The following is a 23,139-nucleotide window of genomic DNA, read 5'->3' as shown; positions in this document are numbered from 1 at the left end:
GATGATCAGTGATGACTGTTCCGTCTGTCCTCCGCTGTGACCTGATGATCAGTGATGACTGTTCCGTCTGTCCTCCGCTGTGACCTGATGATCAGTGATGACTGTTCCGTCTGTCCTCCGCTGTGACCTGATGATCAGCTCTGACTGTTCCGTCTGTCCTCCGCTGTGACCTGATGATCAGTGGTGACTGTTCCGTCTGTCCTCCGCTGTGACCTGATGATCAGTGATGACTGTTCCGTCTGTCCTCCGCTGTGACCTGATGATCAGTGATGACTGTTCCGTCTGTCCTCCGCTGTGACCTGATGATCAGTGATGACTGTTCCGTCTGTCCTCCGCTGTGACCTGATGATCAGTGATGACTGTTCCGTCTGTCCTCCGCTGTGACCTGATGATCAGTGATGACTGTTCCGTCTGTCCTCCGCTGTGACCTGATGATCAGTGGTGACTGTTCCGTCTGTCCTCCGCTGTGACCTGATGATCAGTGATGACTGTTCCGTCTGTCCTCCGCTGTGACCTGATGATCAGTGATGACTGTTCCGTCTGTCCTCCGCTGTGACCTGATGATCAGTGATGATCATTGAATGGAGGCTCCTTCGGGGTCTTGTTATAAACAAGGTAGGGCTTGACCCCTATTAGTCGATTAGTCGACTGCCAACCTCTTAGTCGAGAAAAAAAATAAAATAAAAAGATTTATAAAACTTAATTTTTATTTATATTTTTTTATCATTCTTTCCAAAAGAAAAGAGGCCTAGAAGCGTGGCTAACGCTAATGGCACGCATACCAGAGGCTAACTGCCTACGAAAACAGGCACAGAGGCACTGAAAGAGGATTTCACCAATCTAATGAACACACTAGACAAATATCAAGATGTATCCATCAGTGGACCAATTGCATGCTTTTGCAGAGGACAAGAAGCCTACAGTCGACTCCTTCAGACATTAAGCACCCCCACAGTCCAAATGGAATTTTTTTGTCGACAAATAGTCGACTAACAGCAAATTTTGGCCAATCATAGTCGACCATCCAAATCCTTAGTCGGGGACAGCCCTAAAACAAGGAAACCATAAAAGAAGGAAGAGTCATTACGTCAGAACACCAGCGTTCTATGCTCTGCTTGGTGCCAGACTTTGGTGCCAGTTCTATTGAAGCCTATGGAAGATGCACAGAGAAGCAAAAGCTATTTGAGGCAATATACATTGACCCAATATATAAAACGTTAGCTAGTTAACAATGCAACAAATTGCTGATGATTCTGACATCCGAGGTAATAACTGACAGGCCCCTTCAAACAACCAATATGGGACTATGAAACCCGGGCATTTTTGCCCACTATGAAGATCCCACTGACTCCTGAAAATCCCATCAAAATCCCATCAAAATCCCACTCAGCTCCCAGGATAGTGATCCTCAACTTGTCGTTGACCTCTGACCCTGTTTGTGATCTAATACGGTTGCAAAGGCCTTCCTCCTCGGCAAACGGCAGTAACTCTCTAAGCACTGCCACCGAGAAGAATTGCTAAAGAGTATCCCCTGTTCGGCCAAATGTATTGTTTGTGCAAAGTAGATGGTCCTACTATAGACCTGTTTGCTGTATACGTCAGACTCGGTGTGCAGCACACGCATCAGTGGGGCAAAAGGAACGTAATCCTGGTCAGAACAACGGGGCAGACTACAATATATTATTCACATTTGTTAGCCATGCTAGCGATCTAAACAATCAATCCATGCCAAAGCTAGATATGTAAAAGGTGAAATTCTCCCACTCACAGCCATGCTGATTTGGCAAAATTACATGACATATTCTTTTAGCGCAGGTCCGGGGCAACTTAGTTACGTGACTCAGTTGGTATTGCTGATTGGCTCGGAGTCGAACGCGCTATGTTTGTAAACAGCGAACAGGTCTATATCAACAACTGATTATAGCCTATTATATCTGCTTCTGCACCAACAATGCCTTTGGCGAGAGACGGGAGATAAACCTTTAAGTGATTCTTCTCAGATTCACTAGGTGTGTTGTTGTGTAGTTACTGTGCCTGTTTGCATTCGTAGCAGTGTGCAGCGTGAGTTTGTATCCAGCCGCTTGTTGTTAAGCAATCTTGTTCAAATCTCAATTAATTATTAAAATAATTAATTATACGAACTTAGACCAGAGACACGTGACGTGTGTGAAAAGCCTTGCATGTTGCTGATATCAACGGGGCCGTGCTGAACCCACACGGCGGCAAGTCGCGGAGCAGAGCCAACATTAACCGCCGTTGACGGAACTCGTTCATTGATCTATACGTTGTTTTGAGCAACAGCGGCGTGTTATTGGATCAATCCCTCTTCTTGCCTGTCAGATTTAGAGCATACGGTCAATGCACTGTTGCCTTATTCTATCCTTCCCGGAGGAGCAGTGAGCTAGAACCATGAGACCCACACTGCCTTTAGACAGAACGACGGAGAAGCCCGCCTAGAAAGTTGCGGACGATGAAAGGTTTGAACTATAAAAGAAATGAACGACGTCCCGGGGGCGTCAAAACATTTACTTTGGACGCGAATATTTGTCATTTGGGACCTTTCTTTGGTCTATTGTTCTATTGTTTGGGAGCCTGTGGGCCGCTGTTGTTAAACAAACACTGAGAGCTGCTCGTCCTGACTAGTTATTGGAAGTTTGCATTGTGTTTTTGAAGGGATCAACAGAACGCTCAAAGAGTCTCCACAAAGGCTGGTGGAGTGAAAACACAAGAGCCAGTGGTCTGCTGTTGTTAAACAAACGTACACTGAGAGATGCTCACACTGCGTTATAGTAGACAGTAGACACTAGGCCTAACAAAATTAATAGTTGGTTTCAGGTTGCCGACCGACCCTGCCGATTTAGGTGCGACCCAATATATTTTATGAGTTTTAAAAAAAAATTATATATAAAAAAAAAAAAAATCCGATTTTCTTTTCTTTTTTTTTTAGAATAAAGTTTCATAGAAATCTTAGTCAAACATTTAGTATTATGGATATTAAACATGCTGGCAGAGTACATGCATCCATGTTGTTGTGAACATTTTAATTAAATAAAGAAATTCCCTATCCATAGTCGCCGTGGGAAAGAATAAAATAAAAAAATAAAATAAAATAAATTCCCTACCTACCCATGGCCAAACTGACAACCAACCTGAAACCAACTATTAATTTTGTTAGGCCCTATATGTATACCCCATAGACACTACACTACAGAAGCGTCTGTCACACTGTTTTACGTTAACATAACACACCCTTCCTGGACTCACATACTCAAAACTTTGAGCATATGAACATGACACTATTCATATTCTTTGCACAATACTGCACAATTGCACAGCCCTGTTATATATTCTGTTCCACTGTATTTCTTATCCTAATTATATTATATTCTACACTACATCCTGCACAATTGTTCAGCCCTGTCCTATATTATATTCTATTGTATTTGTATTCTAATTTAGTTTATATATTCCATTTTATTTTATTGTACTTAAATTGTCTGTTAATGTCGATGGACCAAACGACCAAGACAAATTCCTTGTACGTGCAAGCTTACTTGGCAATAAAGACGTCTGATTAAAAATAATTTAAATGAAGTGATTAGCAAACTCTTTTTCATCACTGATACATGATGCCGGTTCAAAGTTTGCCAGCAGTAGAGTTAATGAGCCGCAGATCTGTGGGCCACAGCACCTGCTGTCTGAGAGAACAGCTGGATATAACCCCACAGGATGAGCCTCTTGACAATCTGCTACCGTAAGCTATTGATTTGATAGTTATAAGATATGTTTGTCATTGTCAATTGTCATAAGGGTTGGCTAGATAGCCTGATAATCAATTGAGTGGGCTCCCGATTCCGAATGCTAACAATAATGTTTTGAATTGATACAGGCTTCTCTAACAATGTTGGCAACATTAAAACGTCGCTGCACTTGTGTGTGCTCTCTTTCTCTCTCTCTCCTTTATTCTTTCCCTTAAGTTCAACAACAAGCCTCTTGATCTCCTTCAGCCCAGTCTTGTGCATTATTTACATCCATGTGATGTGTTCCTTTGTAATGTGGCTATTATACACCTAGAATTGGAAAGCTGTATTATGGTACTGTGCAAAATAATAATTTGGTAATTATTCAACATGCCTAAAAGACCATTACCCTACACTTGTTAAATTAAATGTATTCCCCCCCACTAATGGTATATGCAGAGAAAAGCCCAGCAAATTGAATCATGGCTTTTAGTTTGAAGTGTTTCATTTGACTTAATTACCACTGTTTCTACAGCTCTCAGAATGACTTCAAAGCACAGCAGGGCGTAAACATGATGACTTTTGAATGGCCGCCTGCCATGCACATCAGAGATGTTGGTCTTAATTCTGAACCTTGTGATAATAACCTCTGTTCTACCTTCTCTCCCTCAGTTTCATGTATCCTGTCGGAGGGGGCATGGGACCGCCGCAAGGTGAGCCATTTTTCAGTCCGTAGCAGCATCCTCCCTAGCTCTTATTGACTAGCTCTATAATGAACCACTGCAGATTCTCAGGGTTAAGTCAAAACTCGTCCTGACTAGTTATTGCAAGTTCACATTGTGTTTTCGAAGGGATCAACAGGAAGAGTCTCAACAAAGGCTGGTGGAGTGAAAACACAAGTATGCCTGAAATACAGTATAAAATTACCCTTTTCTCTGTGAAGTCTCCTTTAAAATCCTCCAGTCGACAAACATGCTCGGAACCGCTGGTCACCGATAAGATCAGCACCTTGACCTGACAGGTTAACAGTGATAGTAACGTGTTTTATTCGCGACCAGCGTTCGTCGAGCTTTCCCAGAAACCCACAGAAGAACATCTCGGCTGGAGGGTTTGAAAGGAGACAAAATATGACAAAAGGAGAGAAAAGGGAGATTTTTTTTACTGTATTTCCGCAGCTTGTGTTTTCACCCCACCAGCCTTTGTCGAGACTCTTTGAGCTTTCTGTTGATCCCTTCCAAAACACAACGAGAACTTGCAATCATTAGTTAGGAGGAGTTTTGACTTAACTCTCAGAACCTGTGGTGGTTCATAATAGAGCTGTGTGTATACAGTATGTAATGCAGACACAGCTTGTGAACTGAGCTGCGTCCTCCCAGCCAGACCCTTCACACTCCTCTCACCACGCACTCCATCCTTCTTTTTTTCGGTACTTAACTTTCTCTGTAATAATTTCTTTTTTATTTCAGTTGTAAAAATAAAAAGTCCAAACTTCTCAATTTCAACATTTAGAAAATGGTGTTGTTTATTGTTGTAACACACCACACACAATAAATTGCATGATCATGTATTACGTTTTTTTTTAATGTTTAAATATCAACAGTATCTGGCCATCCTCAGTTAATATGATCAAACTCCTCTGACCTCGTCAGAGGAGACAGGACAGTAATATATATATATTTGTGGAAAAGGCTCCCTCTTGTCTAGTATATTACACTCTTATACTAAACATGTAAAGGTACCGAAATATGGTACCGATTGATCTAGTGCTGATGTAATTCGGTCGGTACCCTTAAAAGCACTGGGTTCGGTACCCAACCCCATAGATATATACCGGTATATAACTAGATGGTGCAATGCGGAGGCTCCAGCGTAGTTCACCAGTGGCCATTTTGTCTCAGTCAACTATTCTGATACATTCTATGGTAGCTGTACAAAAATACTCTTAACTCGCTGAAACCTTGACGGATTTACAAACGGTTTGGTTTATTACAAACGGTATTAACACATTGGTCGCCAAAAACGTCGTACAGCGTTATTGCCCGCCATGCGTTGAACGCCAACAATGCTGTACAGCGTGTTTGGGATCAATATTTTTTCGCCATGGCATTCATAATTCATCCAGCCAACCTCCGGTGCTGCAGCGGGACCCTGAATGAGACTGCAACGCCTCAATACCGCCGCCTGGTGGATAGGGTTGGGCACCGAAAACCGGTTATAATAGGAACCGGTTCCTAACTTCCGGTTCTGGAACCGGAAGTAACATATTTGAATTTCGATTCTAAATTTCGATTTTTATTTTTTTTTATTTTACTTTTTTTACTTTTTTTGTTTTTTTTTGTTTGTTAATTAATACCCTAGTTACAGTACAGCAACCACATTAAACTGTATCAAGTCAACTGAAAATGTGAATAGTATGATTTTCTTTTTGAAAAAAAAAGAAAAAGAAAAAATCTCCTTCGAAATAAGCTGTGACCTGTTTTGACCTGCACCTCAAAGAATCGGAATCGAGAATCGTTTAGAACAGGAATCGATATGGAGAATCGGAATCGGAACCAGAATCGTTCAAATCCAAACGATTCCCAACCCTACTGGTGGATGGTCGGGCGAGTTACACTCAAAACCGGAAGTTGTGATCGGTGCGTTGAGGAAATTCCTCTGGCAGTAATATCTTGCTACGGGACTACAGACAAACACTGGCGTGCATATGGATCGCTGCCATAACGCAATAATCGATATGATTTCTGCGTTTATTGCGCCATACAAACCGGAAATGGATTGGGATCTTTTTCTTCCTGTCTCATCGGCGAACGGTAAGAGGACAGTAATGTTATTTTCAGCCCCGATTGTTTATTCATTTCACTGCAAACTAGGGCTGCAACTAACGATTATTTTGGTAGTCGACTAATCTCTCGATAATCTTTTTGATTAGTCGACTAATCTAACGATTATTTCTGTCACACCCTCCATCTCTGCTTCCTGTGGGCGCGGCTCCTTTTCCGGGCTCTTAGCAGACTTCTTAGCTTAACATAACAGACCGACAGTAAGTTTGGGGGAACTAATGGGATAACTGGGGTTGCAACAAAAGTGCAACTAAGGCTAAAAACACAATGAAATAAAATAATAATAATAATAAATAATATATCCTTCTTAGCAGACTTCTTAGCTTAACATCCCAGGGAACTAATGGGATAACTGGGGATGTTGTTTGCTCCTGACAAGTCTCAAAGTCTGGGGTGATGGTAGACAAAGCAACTCTGAGGTCATGCTCAATGTCCAATCTGTTCCTCTGCTTTGTCTTCAGCTGGACCAGAGGTGAGAAGCCACTTACACAAAGATAGGTAGTGCAAAAAAAATTATAATAAAAAAAATAAAAGTTTTATTATTATTTTGCATCGACGCAAAAATTCGGCATCGACGAGTTTTTATGATCGACGTCGTCGATTATGTCGACTAATCGTTGCAGCCCTACTGCAAACCATCTGATCAACGTATCAAGCCATAGTAAATAAAGCCGTTACTGACGATCAAGGAATTATAAACGACACCCCCCCCCCCCCTTTCCTTCACGCATGATGAAGCATAATGTATACCGATCATATAATTTGAATTTTTTAATATGGCATGTATAGGAAAGAAATGCCAATCGATAATCTATATATGCTTCAGGGCCTATAACTACTGTTTTTGGAATTACAGCAGAAAAGATTAAAAACATACTTATATTCTCGACGCTAGTAACACAACAATGTATGAATGAAAAAATATAACGTTCCCACATCCTGAACGATAGATAATCGATGTTGAATGGGCCATAGTAATGTCAATATAGCAATACAATTTAAAAAGTTATAGCTCTGCAAAGAAGGTAAACATCTCCATAGGCTTTCAATGGTGGCAGACTATTGATGGATATAACCCATGGCGCCCAATGTGTTAACGTGGCTATGATGCTTGGACATGTTGAAATTATTTTCATATCAAGTCCATAATAAGTGTGCAGTATGATAACTACATCTCTGACGTTTATAACAAACCAAACCGTTTGAAAATCGGTAGAAAATTTTGCAAGCTATGGTTATTTCAATAGTACATGCACCATAGACATTCATGTCATGAGTGGGCGTGCTGCCTGTGGCAAGATGGCCGCCATGTGGCAACGTCGGTCTACATTGGCCAGCAGCTAGTGAGTCATCTAGCCTTTATATTTATGTCTATGCCCAACCCTCGCTTTCTGTGGTGTCATGAAGCCATACATGCCCCTCATGTTTAGACTTATGGTTGACTCTTTTGTTGACTTGATATACAAGTGACAAGCATCTCTCAGGGGTCATTACGTGCTCCCGCTGGCAGTGACAAATTGGAATGCCTGCCGCCTCCATTTATTCAGCCTGGTTAGGACCTAATATAGCAAGTCTTCTGGGGGCTTCTGCAGTAGTAGTCAGCTGTAGCATAATGTGAACCACACACACACACACACACACACACACACACACACACACACACACACACACACACACACACACACACACTCTCACACTCACACTCTCTACTCATCTTGTTCTGCCTTTGGCTGTCACAGCAGCAGTCACCAGCTGAACAGATTGGGTTTTCGCTGAACCCCTGTTTTCCTCCTAGCTGTTCAGGGAATTGGTTTGCGACGCTGTTTCACTTTATGCGTGAGCCTGAGTCATCCCATTCAAACTTAAACGCCTTTTATTGTAATTTCCTTTCGCATGCATTTGAGCGGACGTCTTGCCCTCGGGAAGAAGGCGATTAAATATGATCTCAATTTCATTCCCCCCCCCCTGTGCCGTTTAGATCCGAGGCTAACGTTCACTGTGTTTTGTTGTGCTTCTCTCCCTGCAGGCATGGTGCCTATGCAACAGCAACAGCAGCAGCAACATCAGCAGCAACAACATCAGCAGCAACAGCAGCAGCATCAGCAGCATCAGCAGCAGGGATTCCCGATGGTCCAGGTCATGCAGCCCAACATGCAGGGCATGATGGGGATGAACTACGGGGGTCAGATGCCGGCCGGGGCCATGGCCATGCAGGTGAGGAGCAGGGTGTTGTGTTTGCGTTTTGGTCACGAATGGCCGCGCTTCTATAGTGCTTTTCTAGTAGCCTGCCATAGCAACGCGCCTCCCCTCCCCTGTGCTGCCGTGACCCCTGAATCTCCCCCGAGGGGATCGATGGAGGAACGTACATGCTTCTCTTACAATGGAATGACTGCACGCATGTTCCAGTACAGGTGGCCCCGGTGGGGATCAAACCCCATAACCCTAGCTGTGTTGGTGATACGCTGCTCACAGAGCCAAGCCCTCTACCCCCTGACCTGCCCAGGACCACCAACACACAGAGAGTCAAGCCCTCAACCCACTGACCTGCCCAGGACCACGATCACACAGAGAGCCATGCCCTCCTCTACCCACTGACCTACCCAGGACCACGATCACACAGAGAGCCATGCCCTCTACCCACTGACCTACCCAGGACCACGATCACACAGAGAGCCAAGCCCTCTACCCCCTGGCCTGCCCAGGACCACGATCACACAGAGAGCCAAGCCCTCTACCCCCTGGCCTGCCCAGGACCACGATCACACAGAGAGCCAAGCCCTCTACCCACTGACCTGCCCAGGACCACCAACACACAGAGAGCCAAGCCCTCCTCTACCCCCTGGCCTGGCCAGGACCACAGACACACAGAGAGCCAATCCCTCCTCTACCCCCTGACCTGCCCAGGACCACAGACACACAGAGAGCACTTTAAAAAAGTTTGTTCCTCACATTCACCCATTCACTCACACATTCACACACACATTCACTCACACATTCACTCACACATTCACACACCCATTCACTCACCCATTCACTCACACATTCACTTACACATTCACTCACACATTCACTTACCCATTCACTCACACATTCACTCACACATTCACACACACATTCACTCACCCATTCACTCACACATTCACACACCCATTCACTCACCCATTCACTCACACATTCACTTACACATTCACTCACACATTCACTTACCCATTCACTCACACATTCACTCACACATTCACTCACCCATTCACTCACACATTCACTCACACATTCACTTACACATTCACTCACACATTCACTTACCCATTCACTCACACATTCACTCACACATTCACTTACACATTCACTCACACATTCACTCACACATTCACTCACACATTCACTTACCCATTCACTTACCCATTCACTCACACAATCACTCACACATTCACTTACACATTCACTCACACATTCACTTACCCATTCACTCACACATTCACTCACACATTCACTTACCCATTCACTCACACATTCACTCACACATTCAATCACACATTCACACACCGATGGCGGAGGCAGCCATGCGAGGTGCCAACCTGCTCATCGGGAGCAGTTAGGGGTTAAGTGTCTTGCTCAAGGACACTTCGACACGCTGCCTGGGGAGGAGCGGGAATCGAACCGGGAACCTTCCGATTACCAGACAACCGATCTACCTCCTGAGCCACTGTCGCCCCCCCCCATCGTACCTGGTGCACCGTGTATTCTCTTGCTACAGCGTTAGCCTATATCACACCAGACAAATTAACAAGACTCAGTCTTGTTTTCGGCAGACACTGCTGTTTCCAGTAGAACAGACCTCTGTGCCTCTAGCTTCTGCCCTTCCCTTCTAACAGAGAGGAGGCAGCAGAGGCACTTGGCAGGGGAATTGTGTCCTGCTCTCTGCTCTCTGATCTCAGGCTTTGTTTTGCCTTCATAACCTGCATTCAAACACCGCTACCTTCTGCTTTCCTCTTATTTATTTATATTGTTTGGTTTTGTTTTCCACTTTGAAGTCTACAGCACACGCAGTACACTGCTTAGAGGAGGAGGAGGAGGAGGCATGAAGCATAAATCATCATTCTGTGTTAAATACAACACATATCCATATATACATATCACCAAAACAGATGCCAGATAGTCAGCTACGGCTTTAAAATAGGCTTAAGACACCGGATTAGCGAAGTAGCGGCAGATATCATCCTACGAAGCTAATACTCGACACATACAGGCAGCGCTGCGTAATATTGAAATCATAATTTCTTACGACACGCGTATCGCCGATGTAGATCACCGTGTAGTTTTGCCAGAGGAATACTGGCAAACGTGTAGTCGGGGAGGAATTCTAGTTGTGTTTACAAAAGATGCAGTGGACTCGTGCTCGGCTCGATGCTCGGCTCGATGCTCGGCTCGATGCGTACAACGCCGACACCGTCCTAGTGATTTCCCCAGAGTTTCTCTGGCTTTTTAGGGCTTTTACCAAAACCCTGTTTGCGCCCAGATGCATCTGTTTACAAGTCCTCTAAAACACCAGTGTGAGTAAATAGAGCCCCCTCCCGGCCTGCTAATGGGGCTGCTTGTCCAATAAAGATCCTGTGGTAATGCATTAGCTCCCCCGCTGCCGCGGTTCATTTAATATTGAATGAAAGGAGCACTACAGTAGGAATACCAATGAGGTTGTGTTTTTCAGCTGCTCTCTCTGTGTGTGTGTGTGTGTTTGCTGCTTGATCAGGGCGGCATGGCGATGGGGATGCAGAGCCAGGGGATGCAGTTCATGGCCCAGCCGCAGTTCATGGGCATGAGGGCCCCGGGGCCGCAGTACACCGCTGACATGCAGAAGCAGATGGCCGAGGAGCATCAGTAAGGCCCTTTGTCTCGTCCATATATCGCTATGGTTCTGTACCTGTGTGTCTGTACCTGTGTGTCTGTACCTGTGTGTCTGTACCTGTGTGTCTGTACCTGTGTGTCTGTACCTGTGGAGTTTGTAGTCTTAATGCGTTTCATCAGTGTGGTACTGCTACTACTACTACTACTACTTATGATGATCTTCATTTATGTAACGCTTATGCAACTGTGGACTGTTCATGCTTCTCTTAGCTGTTAACTTAATGTACATTATTATTATTATTATTATTATTATTATTATTATTATTATTATTTTATTATTATTATTATTATTATTATTATTATTATTATTATTATTATTATTATTATTATTATTATTATTATTATTATTTTAATTTAGATTTTCTTTCTCCCTGCAATTCATTATTTAACATGATGTGTGCTTGTATATATGTATGTATCTATGTATACTATATGCAATGTGTGTTCTATGTCCAAATGCTGTAATCAGGGTGATGTTGAAAAAGAGAGCTTGCTCTCAACTGTCTTCCCTGTATAAATAAAATCAAAACAGTTTCACAAAGTGCTTTACATAGGCTGGGTGGCGTGGCGGAGATTGCGCTCGTCACCAATGCAAGAGGCTCCGGTATCGAATCCCAGTCTCAGCATTGCCTTCGGCTTGGGCCGAGAAGCATGCAGCTGCAGAGCCAGCGGCGCTCTCAGGGCCGCGCTGTGAGGGCCGCTCAGCAGCGCCGCCCACCCAATGGCTGAATTGGAGTATTGCACTGTGAGGGCACAGCTGTGAGATCCGCGCGAGGCCAGAGGATGTACATACTGTATGAGTAAATTAACTATACTTTTGCTCACACAATATCTTGAATGAATGCGTTTATTTATTTCGAAACATAAATTGAAAATAAATAATAATAAAAAACAAGTAATAAACATTAAAAAACAAACAAGCAGGAGTAGGAGGATGAAGTGTAAACGTATGTATTCCTATCCCCTTGATTGATTGATTGATTGAAAACTTTATTAACACTTTGAGTGCCAGCCACGAGAAATCTCGTTAGTTCATGCCCATGCGTTGAGTGCCAACCGACGAGAAATCTCGTTTTTAATCGTTGTTTTTTTTATTATCGATTTCCATAAATTTTTCATCAATCTAGCCTCACGTTACCAGTGGGGATCTGTCTGAGCTCTAACAGGGAAAATGCCGCCCCCTATCGTCTCTCCGGATGGTATTGCACCCCATTGGATTGGACTGAATGAAATGGATGGGAAAAAAATAGTCCGGATTCCACATTTTACTTGTCAGGCATGTAATCTGAGCCGATCCCATTCATTGCCCACCACCAGAACAGCGTGGAATATGTCTTTCGACCACCCAGCGTTGGATTAATAAACGCGATCGATATTTGGAATGGCGATCAGGAATTGGAATAATCTTTTTGGAGAACATCTGATCAGAGGTAAGGAATCTATTTTACCAGTCTTGGGATAATCAGAGCCGTTTTCACCTATATACCAACGTGTCCCATATGTGTGTGTGTGGCTGTGAGTGTGTGTGTGCTGATCAGGAAATAAGATAATCGATTTTTCAGCCCGCTTCTATAGCGTGCATAAGTACACATATACTATCGATAATCTAGCGTTTATTTGAAAACGATTCATAAATAGGCCAAAAAATTACAGTGTTTTGTGTATTACAGTAAAGCGCGATTCCTGCAGAATATTTTTTTCTGAAAGTAAAAAAAACAAGCGTTTTAAAAAAAAAAAAAAAAAAAAAAAAAAAATCCGTTTCGACAATGTTGACTGCAAACAAGTCATTGATAAGCGACGGGCGTATTAGACACATAGCCATAATTTAAGATATAGTTTATGCGTTCGCAAATATGATCGCCCTCCATTGACTACAGCGTTGGCACTCAAGCGCCTATTTCTGACACCCCCTGCTGGCACGGAAAGTGTTAACAGATTGCAGAATGGGTACAATATACAGTACGGCTCAATACACACAATTGTTAAGGGGATGCAGACCAGAGAAAGACTTTCGTCTTGTTTACATCAGGGTCCCCCATTTTCAATTCATCAGAACATATAATGACATACATGATATACAGATGGACAGTATTCAGTATACCTTCACACTCTATTATCTTATGCAACTCATATTCACTCCACAAACTGAAATATACATACATTGTTGAATGAACAGCCTGTTTCTTGAAGTTAGACTCTCCTCTAAATTGTAACCCCCCCCCCCTCTCTATAACAGAATTTTTGGATGTTACCCGGGAGTGAATTGTTTCGTGCTTTAAACATGATTTGTGCAGTCTTAAATTCAGCCAGGTCACCGAGTTTCATGGCATGTGATTTAAAAAAAAAAATTATTTGTAAGGCCCGACAACAGGTGGTCTTGTGGTCAAAGTTATGTCTGTGGAATCATACATTTATTTTACATTTTTTGGACTTTATGGTGTTCTTGTTTTGTTCTTGACTTATTTACTTGTCATAATAGTACATTCTAGAACATTTGTGATGTCACAGTATGATGTCATAATCAAACATTCTAGAACATTTGTGTATCTATTCAACAATTCTCAGAAGATCTCAGTGTGCATCTTGAAACAGTACTGAACAGTACTGAACAGATAGACTAAACAACATAGATTCAAGCCTGCATTTCTCAACCAAGGTGCCTTGCCTACCGTTTTGCTGTGGAAAGAGACAATACAGAGACAATAGACCCTCTCCCGTTGGCCGGAGGTGCACAGGCATCACCCACACTTTCACAATTTCCCCGCGCAGAATTGTCTAGTTTTTTTATTATTATTTATTTTCAATTTATGTTCGAAATAAATAAACACATTCATTCAAGATATCTGGCCTTGCGCGGATCTCACAGCTGTGCCCGCACAGTGCAATACTCCAATTCAGCCATTGGCAATTCAGCCATTGGGTGGGTGGCGCTGCTGAGCGCTTTACATAGCAATGTAGACGTGTGTGTGTGTGTGTTTGTGTTGCTCATTATCTCGCCTAGGCACCATGTTCCCTGCAGGAAGCGGCTGGAAGAAACAATACATTTTGTGCATAAATCACTTGATTTATTAGGTTATAATACGCATTTCATATGTGCATTTCCAGGTTGATAAGAGGATGGCGAAAAGGACAATAGCTAACGTTAAATGCTTAACCTACAAACATAAGACTGTTCTGACAGCACAGTGTTACTGTAACTAAGAGATCCGATGGGGAAATATATCTTTTTGAATGCATAGGTATATCAGCGACCATACGAGATTCACCTCCAAATGGCCATCTGTGTGTTACTGCTACTAATGACAATCTTGATTTATGTAACTCTTATTCAAACAGTTTCACCAAGTGCTTTACATAGTAAATTAATATATACGTATTAAATGAATATACGTAATATATACGTGTGTGTGTGTGTTGCTCATCACCTCACCTAGTGTGTTGTACTGTGCACCTTTTCCCTGCAGGAAGCGGCTGGAGCAGCAGCAGAAGATGCTGGAGGAGGACAGGAAGAGGAGACAGTTTGAGGAGCAGAAACAGAAGCTCAGACTTCTCAGCAGCGTCAAACCCAAGGTGAGCCTCCTCCACACCGGTTCTCCTTTCCCCCCGGCTCTCCTCCACACCGGTTCTTCTTTCCCCCCGGCTCTCCTTTCCCCCCGGCTCCCCTTTCCCCCCGGCTCTCCTCCCCCCCGGCTCTCCTCCACACCGGCTCCCCTTTCCCCCCCGGCTCTCCTTTCCCCCCCGGCTCTCCTCCACACCGGCTCCCCTTTCCCCCCCGGCTTTCCTCCACACCGGCTCCCCTTTCCCCCCCGGCTCTCCTCCACACCGGCTCCCCTTTCCCCCCCGGCTCTCCTCCACACCGGCTCCCCTTTCCCCCCCGGCTCTCCTCCACACCGGCTCCCCTTTCCCCCCCGGCTCTCCTCCACACCGGCTCCCCTTTCCCCCCCGGCTCTCCTCCACACCGGCTCCCCTTTCCCCCCCGGCTCTCCTCCACACCGGCTCCCCTTTCCCCCGCGGCTCTCCTCCACACCGGCTCCCCTTTCCCCCCCGGCTCTCCTCCACACCGGCTCCCCTTTCCCCCCCGGCTCTCCTCCACACCGGCTCCCCTTTCCCCCCCGGCTCTCCTCCACACCGGCTCCCCTTTCCCCCCCGGCTCTCCTCCACACCGGCTCCCCTTTCCCCCCCGGCTCTCCTCCACACCGGCTCCCCTTTCCCCCCCGGCTCTCATCCACACCGGCTCCCCTTTCCCCCCCGGCTCTCCTCCACACCGGCTCCCCTTTCCCCCCCGGCTCTCCTCCACACCGGCTCCCCTTTCCCCCCCGGCTCTCCTCCACACCGGCTCCCCTTTCCCCCCCGGCTCTCCTCCACACCGGCTCCCCTTTCCCCCCCGGCTCTCCTCCACACCGGCTCCCCTTTCCCCCCCTCCCCTTTCCCACCGGTCGGGTGCTTTTAGGATTGGAGGCTTATCACAGTCAATGCATGTCCCGTGCCTTGTACTCCTTGTACTCTCCACATGTACTCTCCACAAACTGCTTGAGCTCATGGCGTCTGGCAGATGGTACCACAGGCTCGGGTCCACATCCAAGAGACCACTGAACAGCTACTTCCACCGGGCAAACAGACTATTGATGGACAGACTCTAAATGATCACATGAGCATGCACACAAAAGCACCTTAAGTTTTTTTTGTGCCACTTCCAAGCTCAGTTCAAGGGTTCAAAACTCTGTCCGGAGGACAAGACTTTCATAGGAGAATTAAATGCATGGGAAGGAACAGGTGCACCTCTTCATATTGATATAACTAATAAATGAATATATAAATGAATATATTCTTGTATACTTTAAAAGCGATGTCTCTTTGTACCCTCCTTTTGAAACACACTAGAACTAGAACATTTACCTTGTTTTGTGTAGTTTGTAAATTGTATAGATCGTTGTGTATTTTTATAATTTTTTTATAAATGTTTTTATTTTATTTTATTTTCAAACATAGAACAGTACAATAACAATAATAATGACAATGACATTAACACTTTGGCTGCCATGGGTTAAATTCATTATCAACCGTAGGTTGCCGGCTCTATTTGTCTATAGAGAAAGTCCCCTTCTTTGCAGGGCTATAACTTTTTAAATTCTATTGCTACATTGCCATTATTAGGGCCCATTCAAAGTCCTATATGTATTGTTCATTGTGTAGCAACGTTAAACTTTTTCATTCACATATTCATAGTAAAGTATGGTCTAATGTATAAGTATGTTTTCATCTCTTTCTGCAGCTTTCTCCAGAACGTGATCTATAGCCCCAAATACATTATATTGATGATGCAATACAGTTTTATGGCAATCAGCGCGATATAAAAAATTCCAACTAGACGTACTTCTAGAAGTTACTACACGTCATCTGATGTTGACCGGATGGGCTAGGGGGCGTTTATAATTCCGTGGGCAGCGTTATACCAATCATCTAATGTGGGTCAAATGTTGATAATAGCAGTTAGTATCGAAGACGGTAACTTTACACGCTAAAACTCACCCCAGTCTCCGCGCGCCGTTGGGCGATCATCGTAGAGTAGAAATGTTACCATTATGGGATGTCGATTTACCCGGTCCATCTCCAGCTTGTATAATGGTATATACGTCCAAATCATGTTGTTTATCGAGTTATTGGCAATCGATCGCTATGTAGTGTGTCGAGATCGAGTCCCGGAACCTATAGCTAGTGCCCGGAAGTAATACGGCCGACCAGCACAATCTCCATAGCACTTCCTGTTAAGCGATTGCGCCGATCGGCCACCAGATGGCGCTCCTGAACCGCCAGAGAGCTCAGTGGGTCCTCCTGGTGGATCTCAGGCCAGCGGAGGGGAAATATGAATCCGATCCCAGATTTTTGAAATATTGATATTAAAGACGCTGTAAAGCGTCTTCGGCAACTTGAGCATGGCCGATAATGACGTGTTTAGGCGTTTTCCGGCAGCCAAAGTGTTAATAATATCGACGATACCAACACTGACCATAACAGGAGTAACAATGACAATGAACATAATAGAAAAGGCGACATGGACCATACATAAGTCTTAATACAAACTTGACAAGACACAGACAAAATAAAAATAAAATAAAAATATACATGGCTCGGGTACAAGCGGTCAAAAACAAGTATAATGGGAGTGGCCTTTAAGGAGTCGGCTCCCATCCAGTGTTAGGACCATTAGACAAAGATAGACTGTGTGTGTACGCAGTGTATGAGTGTGTGTACTTTGCAGATGCGTGTTTTACCTATGTGTGCTTTATATATGTGTGTTCTACCATCGTTGTGTATTGTTGTCTACAAATCCACTACAGTCGAGGAGCCGGGAAAAACAAGCATCTCACTTTCAAATTTTTCTGAATGCATGTACATTTAAAAAAGCTGTGACAATAAAATCATCTGAATCATAAGCCACTGTGTTCCCTGCATGACAACAGACCCTACAGTCTGTCTCTCTCTCTCTAAAGAATCAGAGCCGAGTGAGTTGACGCCTGTTTTTTCCCCCCCATTTCCGTACGCAGACTGGAGAGAAGAGCAGAGATGCCGCCCTGGAGGCCATCAAAGGCAACCTGGACGGTTTCAGCAGAGACGCCAAGATGCATCCCACTCCGTCCTCACAAGCCAAGAAGCCAGGTACGTTCCGAGCTGCTCGGCGCCCCGGTCGTGCTGGTCTTCCTCGAGGCTCTTGTCACCCTTCAAAGTGTCCGTCCTTCAGCAGTCCGTCCTCACAGCTCCGCTAACCCGAGAGAGCCGCCCCGCTGAGAGATGGTATCTGTACCAGAGGCGGGCAGCCAGATGGGCCGCTAGACAGATTTGGAGACGGTCAAAGTAGGGCGTCCCTGTCACTCACAAGCAGACGGCCAACTCGTTATCATGTTATATTTTTTGTTGTTTTCTACTTTTCTACTGTGCTCTCCTTAAAAAAAACTCTCTCTTCGTTTTCACATTGTCATCTGTGTTTGTTTAGCGTAGCATCCGTCTGTGAGACCTTAACCGTCACGTTCTGCTTTCTCAACCTTCCCACGGCACCTGTCTGTCACTTGTAACCGTGCATTTCTTTTTTATATGTGGCGAATTTAGGTATTCATATATAACTTGGTTTCATACACATACAGTATAAGCGACATTTTATTTGCCCCCAAAATAATTCCAGCGGCCATACGAATGATACGATCCATCTTCTGGTCCTGCGCCAGACAGTCTTCATATCTCACTCCTGTACATTGTCTCTGCGCTCCGTTCATCTTCCATTGCGTGTGTCACGTGTGTTGTTTGTCGCTTGTGCCGTGTATTGTATGTGTGGGTTCTGTGTGTGTTCTCTGTGTGTCCTGTGTGTGTCCTGCATGTCCTCTGTGTGTCCTGAGTGTGTGTGTTCTGTGTGTCCTATGTGTGTCCTCTGTGTGTCATGTGTGTCCTCTGTGTGTTCTGTGTGTCCTATGTGTGTTCTATGTGTCCTCTGTGTCCTCTGTGTGTCATGTGTGTCCTCTGTGTGTCCTCTGTGTGTCATGTGTGTCCTCTGTGTGTCCTCTGTGTGTCCTGAGTGTGTCGTGTGTGTTGTGTGTGTCCTGAGTGTGTCGTGCGTGTGTTGTGTGTCCTCTGCGTGTCCTCTTTGTGTCCTGCGTGTGTCCTGAGTGTGTCGTGCGTGTGTCCTCTGTGTGTCATGTGTGTGTTGTGCGTGTGTCCTGTGTGTCCTGCGTGTGTCCTCTGTGTGTCCTGCGTGTGTCCTCTGTGTGTCCTGCGTCTGTCCTGCCATCACCATTATCTCTCCGTTTTTGCAGAGTCATCGCCATCACACCCCACTGCCCCCCCACAGCCCCTCCCCTCTGCCGCTTTCTCGGAGGACGATGACGAGTTTAGTGACTTTATGCAGGGGCCTGTAGACGCCTCCTCCTCCTCCTGCTTCCCTTCCTCCACCCCCCCACCCCCCTCCTCTCAGGCCCCTGCCCAGCCACCGCCGTCGTCCTCCTCCACCTCCCTCGGCCCAGGTCTGTCCTCCTCCACCCCCCCTCCTCCTCCTCCTCAGTCCCTCCCCGCCTCTGTGTCCATTCCTGCTGACACCCCTACTGTCAGCTCCAGCTCTCAATCTGCATTTCAAGGTAACTGTTTAATTTCTTTTTATATATTCCCCCCATCATCCCGTAAGCAGCCATTAAAATTCACCATCATCAGTTTAAGAGAATTAGTTTATGCTGCTGATGCTGAAGTGCTGAACGTTCTTTTCTTCTTTTATATTGTGGTTACACAGCAGATGGTCCCGTTACCTCTACCTCTGCCTTTTTAAGTGAAAACACAATAGGACCCTTTCCACCAACACCCACCTAGTGAGTCATTCTGGGCTGGTGCTAGTGCCGTATCTCAGCACCCTCTAAGAACCGGTTTGCTCGAGAGCCACGTCATTGTATACGTTGTATACAACGTGTGTATATACGTATATATATACACTGTATACATCTCCGCCTTTATCACTAGATCCAGATAGCGAACGTTCTAAATACTTCAAATTTAAACAACAACATTGCTTAGCTTACGCAATTTTGTCATAACTATAACTACTACCGTACTTTTCGCACTATAAGCCGCACCTGACTATAAGCCGCAGCAGCTAAATTGAATGATGTGTACATATATAAGCCGCACTGGACTATAAACCACAGGTGTTTTAATGTTTAATTACCATATGTAATTAGCATTGGGACACAATACTGTCGGACAAATAACAAGAATTAACTCATTTACAAGTTGTATTAAGTTTAGCAAATAAGGGAACAGATAAATAACATTTCAATGCAGTCAAAAAAGCAATATTTTGATTTTTACATTTTCGGGTTTGGTCACGTCGAGTCGCATATAAGCCGCACCGTTATATAAGCCGCAGGGTCGAAAAATGGGGAAAAAAGGCGCGGCTTATAGTCCGAAAATTACGGTACTTCAAATTTAAACAACATTGCTTAGCTTACGCAATTTTGTCATAACTATAACTACTACTACTAATATTTTTTTTTTTAAATGCTTAGGTATATCAGCGACAATACCGAGTGTAAGCGGTCTTTGGTTCCAGACTTGAACCGCTCTGGAACCAGTTTTTCTGGCCCGAGAGCAGCCAGCTCTTTGGCTGTAGAAACGCGACGAACCAGTTCGAGATTAGGCACCGGCCCTAGAACCGGCCCTCAAAATACCTTGGTGGAAAAGGGGTTCGTTCACTTGGTGAACAATAAAAGTACATCTTCCAGTGACAGTTGAGATCTGTTGAAATAACAGAACGGTAGAAAAGCATGACGTGCTGCACCTCTCTCTCTGTGACAACAACCGTGTCAGTAGCTAAGCCTTCCGTTGTTAAAGGAACACGCCGACATTATGGGAAATGCGCTTTACCGTCTTCTCCAGAGTCGAGACAAGAAGATAGATACCGATTTCCTCTCTTGTATATTCAGTAGAAAGCTATCCAGCTGCAAGGTGACCTAGCCTAGCACAAATGAGTGGAAGCGGACACGGACCACTAGCTTAGCTCTCCCGCAGTTTTAAACTAGGCTAGTGGTCCGTATCGGCGTCCATTCTTTTTGTGCTGTGCTAGGCTAGCTTGCAGTCGGGATAGCTTTCTAGTACCGAGCGCACAGAAAGGACATTGGTATCTTATCTTCTCGTCTGACTGGCTCTGGAGAAGGCAGTAAGCGCATTTCCCATAATGTCGGCGTGTCCGTTTAAGCCGGTTACTTTCAGGACAGGAGGCATGTCAGTCAATGCACTGTAGTGGGTGTGTGTGTTCTGCATAAGCACCTGTGTTCCCTGCATGATGACAAACCCCTGGCCTGCAGGCTACTCCACCCCAGAGAGACACACACACACACATACACATACACATACACATACACACTTACACACACCAACTAGGGAGCTTCCCAGCTCACAATTGGTCATTTCCAAGAGTTTTGTCACCTAGTTGTTCGTCATCTGCAATAAGCCAGTTAGATGCCCCCCACCCCCAAGATAGTTGCACTCTGATGCCTTGCTGCTGACCTGAAAAGTCATATCTGTAGAAATGTCATAAGCGGCATTTAGTTCCACCTAAATATGCCAAACATCACCACAGAGCTTCATGGTGAGAGCTTCTCCAGTCTTTGTCGCAGCTCTGGGGAAATGAATGGACTATTAATAGATCGCTCTTAGCTTTGTCTGCCGTTGAACAAAGCCTTCTAAAATATACATTTCTCTCTGACGAGGTGGGGGGTTTAGAACTTTAAGCGGGGGCTTCAAAAGACGGAAGAATCGATAGCCAAAACTAGCTTAGCATTGCAGAGCAGGTCACCCCAAGTCACCAGTACGTCAGTCAGGCAGAATACAAACGTTTTTTAGTAATCTGAATTCTAAAAAGAAGGGAAATTAAACGTTGTGCTGCTACCATATGTGTCGTGAAGAGTCTGGTCTTTTAAAGACGCTGTGTTCCTCCTCATCCACCCCCTTCTAGGCCCGACTCTGGAAGAGAAGCTTTACTCCTCGTGTGATCTCACGGCCAATAAGAAGGCTCACGTTAGCTTTAGGCCACAGCAGTCCGTGGCGGGGCCCAGGGCTAAGGTCTCAGCCCAGTTCCGACCCAGCGCCATGGCACGGAACTGGGCTGAGGCTCCGCAGGAGTTGAGCTCCGTCTTCACCGTGGCAATGCCACCCGAGGCCCCGGGGCCGGGGCCCGCTGACCCCTCACCGTCTGACGCCCCGCCCCCTCAAACCGGTAGTGACAGTGGTGAGAGAATAACCTGTTCATAAGCCTTTCATAGTGTCTCTCGCTGCCCCTCTCTTTCTCTCCCTTTCTCTGTAGAATTAACATGTAATCAAGCGATGGCATGTGGGAGCAGTTTCCTATTAATCCTTGGGGGAAATACTTGGAACTCTTTTCGACCTTTCTCAACCTTAAACGACCTTCGAATGGCCTTTTTTCCACCAGCGGTTGGAATTTCAGACTTGGAAGTGGACGCGATTGAAGGAATAACAGTCCCATGATCATGCTATTGTAGTCTTGCCGGGGTGTGGAATTAAATCACACTTGACATTTGGCAAAACCTCTAGTGTGGATGGAACGGTTGTCCCGGTGAGGTGTTCTGCCCGCTCCTCCTTTAATATCTCTCCCTCTCTCTCTCCTCTGTCCTGCGCTTCAAACTCCCGTCCCTTCAGGCCAAATCGCATTAGAGGGGTTTTTCCTCATGTTGGCCCCTCTCTCGCTCTCGCTCGCTCTCGCTCTCACTCTCGCTCTCACTCTCGCTCTCACTCTCACTCTCTCTCTCTGTCTCTCAAACACTTGCTCTCTCTCTCTCTCACACACACTCTCTCTCTGTCTCTCAAACACTCGCTCTCTCTCTCTCACACACACACACACACACACACACACACTGTCTCTCAAACACTCGCTCTCTCTCTCACACACACACACACTCTGTCTCTCAAACACTCGCTCTCTCTCTCTCTCTCTCTCTCTCTCTCTCTCTCTCTCTCTCTCTCTCTCTCTCTCTCTCTCTCTCTCTCTCTCTCTCTCTCTCTCTCTCTCTCTCTCTCTCTCTCTCTCTCTCTCTCTCTCTCTCCCCCCCCCCCTCCCTCTCCCTCTCCCAGACACAATGCGGAAATAGCCGCTTGTCTCTGGAGGTGCC

The 23,139-nt window shown here is 45.2% G+C and overlaps 1 protein-coding gene across 8 annotated transcripts in view; it reads left to right on the top strand.

Moving 5' to 3' along the window:
- synrg (synergin, gamma) overlaps positions 1 to 23,139 on the top strand; it is a gene marked incomplete at its 5' end in the record, with an annotated part of 108,928 nt that overhangs the window by 10,176 nt on the left and 75,613 nt on the right. For 5 of the 8 annotated variants that reach the window (XM_084331208.1, XM_084331211.1, XM_084331210.1 and 2 more), the window contains 7 exons: positions 4,413 to 4,453; positions 8,607 to 8,794; positions 11,328 to 11,455; positions 14,947 to 15,052; positions 18,028 to 18,139; positions 19,285 to 19,602; positions 21,969 to 22,241. In XM_084331208.1, the coding sequence (XP_084187334.1) occupies positions 4,413 to 4,453; positions 8,607 to 8,794; positions 11,328 to 11,455; positions 14,947 to 15,052; positions 18,028 to 18,139; positions 19,285 to 19,602; positions 21,969 to 22,241 (1,166 nt within the window). The remainder of the gene's footprint in view (positions 1 to 4,412; positions 4,454 to 8,606; positions 8,795 to 11,327; positions 11,456 to 14,946; positions 15,053 to 18,027; positions 18,140 to 19,284; positions 19,603 to 21,968; positions 22,242 to 23,139) is intronic. The other 3 variants (XM_084331213.1, XM_084331212.1, XM_084331214.1) reach the window with 1 other exon arrangement.

This window comes from Notolepis coatsorum, assembly GCF_963971535.1.
Source record: "Notolepis coatsorum genome assembly, chromosome: 1".
In the NCBI taxonomy this organism is placed as follows: domain Eukaryota; kingdom Metazoa; phylum Chordata; class Actinopteri; order Aulopiformes; family Paralepididae; genus Notolepis; species Notolepis coatsorum.
Note: the sequence above shows the minus strand (reverse complement) of the source record. Positions and strands in the feature narration are given on the sequence as shown.